This window comes from Cucumis melo, chromosome 9 (assembly GCF_025177605.1).
Source record: "Cucumis melo cultivar AY chromosome 9, USDA_Cmelo_AY_1.0, whole genome shotgun sequence".
Lineage (NCBI taxonomy): Eukaryota > Viridiplantae > Streptophyta > Magnoliopsida > Cucurbitales > Cucurbitaceae > Cucumis > Cucumis melo.
In genome coordinates this window covers 921465-930042 of record NC_066865.1, presented here as the reverse complement: position 1 = coordinate 930042, position 8578 = coordinate 921465, and the positions used below count along the sequence as shown (strand labels likewise).

At 36.5% G+C, this 8578-nt stretch overlaps 1 protein-coding gene across 2 annotated transcripts; it reads left to right on the top strand.

The window, feature by feature from the left end:
* The first annotated feature begins 4361 nt into the window (after positions 1–4361).
* LOC127150994 (uncharacterized) lies at positions 4362–8252 on the top strand. Of its 2 annotated transcripts, XM_051090147.1 has the most exons (9): positions 4362–4503; positions 4673–5369; positions 5449–5595; positions 5662–6093; positions 6291–6418; positions 6510–6735; positions 6809–7216; positions 7418–7513; positions 7601–8251. In XM_051090147.1, the coding sequence occupies exons 2-9, from the start codon at positions 4674–4676 to the stop codon at positions 8189–8191; spliced, it is 2724 nt and encodes a 907-aa protein (XP_050946104.1). In that variant the 5' UTR covers positions 4362–4503; position 4673; the 3' UTR covers positions 8192–8251. The 2 variants fall into 2 exon arrangements, with proteins under 2 accessions (XP_050946104.1, XP_050946105.1); XM_051090148.1 differs by lacking the exon at positions 4362–4503 and having other exon boundaries at positions 4672–5369; positions 6827–7216; positions 7601–8252.
* The last annotated feature ends 326 nt before the right edge of the window (positions 8253–8578 follow it).

The following is an 8578-nucleotide window of genomic DNA, read 5'->3' as shown; positions in this document are numbered from 1 at the left end:
TTCTCTCTTTCGTTTAACAAAAAAACAAATATATAAAGTAACTCTTTATATATATAAAGTAAAAGTAACTCTTTATATAAAAGTAATTCTTTATTCGTATAAAGTAAAAGTAACTCTTTATACATATAAAGTAAAAGTAAATTGGGAAATTGCCAAAAATAGGTTAAAAAAAGAGATTTAAATGAATTTTGGGACAAGTTTTCAAAAGAAAGACTTTTAGGACAATTTGGGTGTGAATAGACAAAAATGCCCTTCCTTTCCTTTCCCTCTTCCACGTTGCTTTCCCTTCTCTGATTCGTTCTCTTTCGCGTATAGTTCCGTTTCCCTTCTCTTTTCTTTCGTGTAGAACACTTGAACCTACTCCGGCCATCGTCAGTTGTTCATCGTCACTTGCCCATCGTCGCTTGCCCATCGTCGTTTGCCCTTCGTCGCTTGCCCTTCGTCGCTTGCCCTTCGTCGGTCGTTGTCCAGTGCATTTCGTCGCTCCTATTCGGACCATTCAATCAACTTCGAGCGTCTTATTTAGGTGAGTTTCATGTATAACCGATTTTCAATTTATCTGCTGTAAGTAAATGTTTGTTAGGGTATTTGGTGCTATTTTCATCCGTAATTGTCTGGTTTTTGGAATTGGACTTATTTGCCGTAAATTAGTTTAGTCAAATTTTGGTTTTAGGTTCTTAGAAAGTTCAATGTTCAATGGCTAGTGAAAAATGAATTGAACTAGAGGATGAGGATTTAGTTGGATCAAATAGAGGAGGAGTAAGCAATAGGAATAGAAGGAATTAAGGTTTTTTTTTTTTATCTCGCATTTTTTTTTTATCTCGCACTTATCTCGCACGTATCTCGCACGTTCCAAACTTTCACTATTTATTTCAAAATCAACTTGGTACACCTCCTAATCCATTTAGAGCTATTCTTTGCATGTTTAGTAACTCTCTTAGGCCCTCATGCTTTATCTCGCACGTATCTCGCACGTATCTCGCACACATCTCGCACGTTCCGAACTTTCACTATTTATTTCAAAATCAACTTGGTACACCTCCTAATCCATTTAGAGCTATTCTTTGCATGTTTAGTAACTCTCTTAGGCCCTCATGCTTTATCTCGCACGTATCTCGCACACATCTCGCACGTATCTCGCACACATCTCGCACACATCTCGCACGTTCCAAACTTCCACTATTTATTTCAAAATCAAATTGGTACACCTCCTAATTCATTTCTTTACATCTTGCACGCATTTTGTAGGTTCTTAAGTTCAAATCAATTTTTTAAGATACAAAAGTACTTAAGGTAGTTTAAGGATGGCACATGTTCGGATTTTAGTGCGTCACGGTGGTGAATGGGATGAGGGACGAAGAAAATATGAAGGAGGAGTGTTAAAAGGCATTGTTGTCCCTAAAGAAATAACACACAAAGATTTACAGTCTGAACTATATGACCTTGCAGAAGTTGACCCTACAAAGTTTGACATAAAGATAAGATGTATATATGAGATCAAAGGGGAAAAGGAAGCTCCTCCATTTGAGTTAAGCAATGACCGTGATTTGAAGTTTTATATTCTTAGTGAAAATCCATTGGAGGTCCCCCTATACCTATCGTTTGAGCCTACAAGCAATCGAAGCATGAAAGTGTTAAACAAAGATTACAATTCAGTATCTGGGAGCAACCAAGTTCAAAATTTAAACCCTCATCCTCCTCCAATTGGAATGGATAGATTAGATGAGAATGAAGTTGATATTGGTGAAGTCGAGGGTGGCTTGTGTCATAACATGATAGGGACCAATTCGGCTATATGGGAATCATATGAGTCATATCATTCAATAGATGATACTTTTACATTGGAGTCAGTTGAGATGTACAATGAATTGTTTGACATCCCAGAACAAAGAGATGCTCCTACAAAAGATTGCAAAGGAAAAGGTAAAGTTGACTACAGGTCCTCTAGTCGGAAGTTGAAGACAAAAGGAAGTGGCTGGTCGGAAGAAAGCTCTACAAGTGAAGAGTTGGATGTAGGACAAATATTTTTTTGCAAGAGAGATTTGTCAATGAGATTAAGTGTGTTGGCAATGAAAAAAAATTTTCAGTTTGTAGTAAAAAAGTCTACAAAAGAGGTTCTTTTCGTTAGATGCATCGACAACAAGTGTGGTTGGAGATTGCGAGCGGTTAGACTGAAGGATTCAAATATATTCAAGATTAAAAAGTATGTGAAAGTTCATTCATGTTCTCTTGAGTTTTTGAATCGTGACCATAGGCAAGCAAAATCTTGGGTTGTTGGAGAATTAATCAAGTCCAAATTCAAGGGGCCCGGTCGCATATACAAACCACGTGATATCATAGAAGACATGAGGCAAGACTATGGCATAAATATGAGTTATGAGAAAGCATGGCGTGCCAGAGAAAATGCATATGAACGAGTGCGAGGGTCTCCTGAAGAGTCATATAATCTTTTGCGTAGATATGGTGAAGCACTCAAATTTACAAATTCAGGTACAATATTTCACATGGAACTCGAAGATGATCGTTTCTTTAAATATCTTTTTATGGCTGTTGGTGCATGTGTTAGAGGATTCTTAAATTGCATTAGACCGGTCATAGTCATGGACGGAACATTTCTTAAGAACAAATATCGGGGTCAGTTGATAGTGGCCGTTTGTTTAGATGGTAACAATCAGATCTATCCTCTAGCCTTTGGAGTAGTTGATAGAGAAACAGATGACTCAATACAGTGGTTCTTAGAAAAATTGAAAGGTGCAATAGGGGAGGTGCCTAATCTAGGCTTTGTGACAGATCGGAAAACATGCTTCGCCAAGGGTATTTCATCAGTTTTCCCATCTGCATTCCACGGCCTTTGTGTCCAACATTTGAGTCAAAATTTGCATGATAAATATAAGAATGACACGGTTGCTACTTTGTTTTATAATGCATCGAGAACATATCGTGAATCAACGTTTGTTGAAGCGTGGAGACATCTTCTTTCATTTCCTAATGGTTCAGGGAAATATTTAAATGATGTTGGAATAGCACGATGGTCTCGTGTTCACTGCCCAGGAAGACGGTATAACATGATGACAACAAATATAGCGGAGTCCATGAATTCTATACTGAAAGAACCTAGAGATTTGCCTATTGCTTCATTCCTTGAAAATGTTCGAGCTTTGCTACAACGTTGGTTTTGGGAGCGTCGAGAAGAAGGCATTAAAGTGACGTCTACATTGACCAAATGGGCAGAGTTAGTTATTCAAAAGAAACAAGAAGGAGCTTTGACAATGAAGGTCAACCCAATTGACTGTTACCAATTTCATGTCAAAGATTTAGATAAGGAGGAGGTCGTAAACCTTCAGACTAAAGAATGCACTTGCAAGGAGTTTCAAGCTGAGCAACTACCATGCTCACATGCCATTGCTGCAGCACGGGTTCGTAATATAAATGTTTATAGTTTATGTGCTAATTATTACACTAATGAATGTTTGTTGGCTGCATATGCGGAGGCCGTCTACCCAGTTGGGAATCAGTCAGATTGGAAGACAAGCGAAGACTACGTACATATGACTGTTTTACCTCCAAAAGTAGTCAAAAGAGTTGGTCGACCGAAGAAAAAGAGGATTCCAAGTGTTGGTGAAGCTCCGAAATTGCATAAGTGTGGTCGGTGTAAACAAATAGGTCACAACAGATTAACGTGTACCAATCCAATTTCATATACCGACAAGTCGAGCATACAAGATTAGAAATTTCCCTACCAATGTACCAAGTATTACACTAATTAATGAATGTTTGTTAATGATGTGTTTTCTTAATGATTTGTCCCAACATTCTTACTTTCTGTGCGTCCAAATGGATGAAGAAGACGAAAATAACGATTGACTTATTCATTTAAGAACACAAACACTGGTTTTATGATCGTTTAAAAATAACTAAATGTTCGTTTAAAAATATGTAAACGATCGTTTAAAAATAACTAAACGATCGGTTAAGAACAACCAAACGATCGTTTGAAAACAACTAAACGATAGTTTAAAACAAAACTAAACGATCGGTGAAACAAAACTAAACGATTGGTCAAACAAAACTAAACGATCGTTTAAAACAACCAATCGATACCTTGAAATTAACTAAACGATCAGTTAAACAAAACTAAACGATTGGTCGAACAAAACTAAACGATCGTTTAAAACAACCAATCGATCGTTTGAAATTAACTAAACGATCGACTATAAAAAACTAAACGATCGTTTACATAAACTAAACGATCTTTTGAAACAACGAAAGACACCCGCGAATTGTTTACAACCGCGATTCAACATTTCAAAAAAAGTATGCGAATTTACAATATTGCCCCTTTGGTAAAAACGACCGATATATATATACGTTCCGCCTTCTCACTTTTCGTTTTTCGTCACTACGCAATACACAACCGCACTGATCACACCTTCGTTTTCTCTCAGTCCATTGTTCTCTCAGACCATTTTTGTCTCAGTCCATAGTTTTCGTCAACGTTAAAAGGTATTTTCCCGAACTTTTCCTACTATAACGTTACACTTTTCCTTTGTTTATATTTCAAACGTTTCAACTTCTGTCTTCAAAAACTATCACTGTGTTCTTATATTATTATTGTGAAGCGTTTAGGGTTTCGGGTTCGACTTCTGTCTTCAATATATTATATTCATTTCAGGATGGCTGTACCTAGCGAAAAGTATTTCCCTGCCACTGTGTCATGCCAAGTGCACAAGATTGGCAGTCTTATTAAGGATAAACTGACCAAGGACCAGCTGCAAATGTTCGAAAAAACAATTTTTGGTCCATTGCTGAATGTGAACATGGTATTCAACGGCCAGTTGATCCATCATTTCTTGCTGAGGCAGATACCTGAAGACGGTAACGCAGATGGAATCTGTTTCTCGGTTTTAGGGAAGAACGTCCGTTTTACCCAAAAGGAATTCAACATCATAACTGGATTGTGGCCAACAAACAATCCATTGGAGAAAGATTGCGATAGCAAGCGACTGCAAAGTCTTCTATTCGGATCAGAAAATAAGAAAGTAATAACATGCTTGGAAATTGAGGAAATTTTCAAGAATTTTGAGTTTACAAATGATGACGATGCTGTGAAGGTCGCCTTGGCCGTCTTTATAGAAACTGTGATGGTCGGGAAGGATAAGAAAACACAGTTTGACATGGACATTTTGGGAAGAGTTGATGATGAAGAAGCATTTAAAAGCTTCGATTGGTCAACTTTCTTCTACACTCGTCTGCTCAACAGTTTAAAGACAAGTCTCCAAGGCAAAAAAGAAGCATACGAGCTGAAGAAGACACGAAGTTCCAAAGCAGTGTCATACTATAACATCAAAGGCTACGTCCTTGCTTTTCAGGTGATTTTTATTTCTTCATACACTTTAAGTAAATGCCAATTGAACATCAAAGTTTAACATATTTGTTTAAATGTTGTAGGTGTGGGCTTATGAAGTACTCTCAACCGCAAATGAGCACCTGGCCACAAGAAACAGTAAGGGATTAATCCCAAGGATATTGAGATGGAATTGTACACAAGCTCCATCTTACAAAATGCTGCAGAATAACATATTCGACAACAAAAATGTAAGTAAAACCTGTCAGTCATCGTTTAATATAATTACACAATCCAATAATACAATTACATTGCAGACTGTTGTTCAACCTAAACTCAAGATGTCAACCCAAGAGAAGGCTTTCATGGAGAGTCGAATTCGAGGGGATGATAACATGCAAATGGAGGAGGATGAATCCATTGGAGCAATGAACAACAAATCATTGGAGCAATCAGACTCATCTCCACAAAGAGAACAACTCTCACCCCAAAGGGAACAAAGTCAAACAGTGGCTGAGGAGTCTGAAATGCATCCAATCACCAAGAAGAAACATTTCAGATCAAAGAAGTCCAATGACAAAGAAGAACGAAGTCATTCAAAATCCTACAAGAAACTGAAGAAGGAAATAAAAGAAGTTCGTAAGGATTTATCCACACTGACTTCTATAGTCTGTAGGATGGATGACACAATCACAAAGCAGTCATTGGAGCTGTATGAAATGAAGCAGATGCTGGAGAGATTGGTCCAGGTAAAATTTGTTTTCATCATACATTAGATAAACGATCGTATAACTTTGATAGACGATCGTTTATCAAAGTTACTCGATCGTTTAACTTCGATAGACGATCGTTTATCAAAGTTACGCGATCGTTTACTTTTATATACACGATGGTTTAACAATACATTATTTTTTTAATTTTATGTTCGTTTTTATTTGTTTGTTAGAATCAAACTGAAAATCAAGGGAATGATCATACTGATCAGAATGACAATGAGTATGTTGTTCAAGAACAACATACTCAACAACAACCTACTGAAGAACAACATACTGAACGTCAAGAGGAAACCCAAAGGTTAACATTTCATTCATTGTTTACTAGTTTATAAATACCTAACAATTGTATTTTTTTTTCTTATTCTCATGTTTCTTCTCATTTTGTTTAGGGAACATGAAGAGGAACGTGGTAGTGATATAAGCATAGACGGTAGGGATGCAGACTTGCTAATGACTATAAGAGATATATCGGATAGTCTAAGTCATCAAATTCAGAAAGAATCAGACCTGCCACAGATGATTACTACCCTTCCATATGTGAGCCAACCTCTTGCACTTTGTGAATTGGCTCCAATGGATCAAACTGTACAAATTGTAAATGAAGAATCTCAACTGGTATGTATACACAACAAATTTGTAGTCGTTTGAATGAATAGTTTGTTACTTGTTTAATACGATTACATTGCAGGAAACAACAAAAAAACAGGTTGAGATGAAAAAAAATGATGAAGCAGTTACTTTGGTTGAAAAAGAACCAGTAACTGTGCCTGATAAAGATGTGGAAGAAAAACCAATAAAGAGAAGAAAGCTATGTAAAATAGCAAATAAAGAGGTGCAACATGAAGATGAACAAGGTAATCCACCCACAACATCTGCTCAGATCATATCAGTATCTACAACACCTGTCCCAGATGTGGAAATCAGAGAAGTAGATCCATATAATCCGATGTGGAAAGTGGATCCAAAATTATGGAAGGAATACTTGCAATGGAAAAAATCAAGAAAAACAACCCATGAAGAAAGGAAAGTAGTCTCCACAACCAGAAAGAAAGACTTTTTCAGACAGCTTGAAGAAAACACATGGGTACATGGAGACGTAAGTACTCTTCCCAAACGATCGCTTATATTTGATATACGATCGCTTCTATTAACTAAACGATCGCTTCTATTAAATAAACGATCGTTAAGTTAATATTACACGATCGCTTACTACGTAAACGATCACATGTACATTTCTTATGCGATCGCTTATCCTCTCCTTTCATTCATTAAACGATCGTTTATTTTTTCTTTGTAGACATTGGATCTGCTATTCGCCCACTTGCAGAATAAAATGTTGCATCTCAAGCACCATTGCAAGCGTTCTTTTAGAATATTACATTCCTCTTTTCTGGTAAGTTGTTATTCTTTAATTTTTTTTTTTGTATACAAGTTAAACTGCATCATTATATTCTGATTAAATTTTGACTTGTTCTTGAAGACTGGAATCAATAAACCAGACTGCATTGTTTGGAACCACATTTTTGATACTCATCTGGTGACACCAGATAATAAGAAAGCTGAATGGACAGACCCAACAGCACACCTAAGTATATGGACAGAAAAAGATGTCGAATACTATTTCAACACTGCTGTTGGTGATTACAACGACATACCAGGGTGGGGAGATGTCAACTACGTGATTACCTGCATCAACATAAAAGAACACTGGTTGGCTATTGCAGCTGATATGAGAAAATGCAGGATCTACGTGTTCGACTCAATGCCAAATTATGTTGAGCAGAAACTTGTTGATGAAGCTCTTCAAATGCCTGCACGATGCATTGCCTCACTCGCGATTGCAATTGGAGTCAACCTCCATTCAGATCGTTTCACATATGGCCCTTGGCCAATACGCAGATCGAAGGCCACATTACAGAAAGGGCGTTCATTGGATTGTGGAATTTTCTGTACCAAATTTGTTGAATGCCTTGTAACTGCTAGTGACCTTGGTTGTCTAACTGTGCCAAACATGAAACTGTTTAGACAACAATATGTGCTGGAACTTTGGGCCAATAAATACTTTTGTTAATATTTGTATTCGTTTATATAATTTTTTTATGTAATTTTTATAGATAGAATAACATATTATAATTTTAAACTTTGTTATAAAATAAATACTTTGTGATATTTTCAATTAAACGCGACCAAAATTGAGAAAGAATATTTGAGTTAATATTTGTATTCGTTTAGATACATATCACAAAATATTCGTGTAGAGAAATACTCATCGCGCACATATGTATAAACGATCTTCTTAATAAACGATGTCTAAACGATCTTCTTAATAAATGTCAAAATATTAAGCGATCGTTTAGTAAAGTCTAAACGATCGTTTGGTAAAGTCTAAACGATCGTTCGGTAAGTGTAAACGATCTTCTTAATAAACGATGTCTAAACGATCTTCTTAATAAACGTC

Bases quoted from the DNA above. Each gene is read 5' to 3' on its own strand.
- LOC127150994 (XM_051090147.1), top strand. From the start codon at position 4,674: ATGGCTGTACCTAGCGAAAAGTATTTCCCTGCCACTGTGTCATGCCAA. The intron at 6,419-6,509 runs GTTAACATTTCA...CATTTTGTTTAG, and splicing joins CGTCAAGAGGAAACCCAAAG to GGAACATGAAGAGGAACGTG. The intron at 6,736-6,808 runs GTATGTATACAC...ATTACATTGCAG, and splicing joins TAAATGAAGAATCTCAACTG to GAAACAACAAAAAAACAGGT.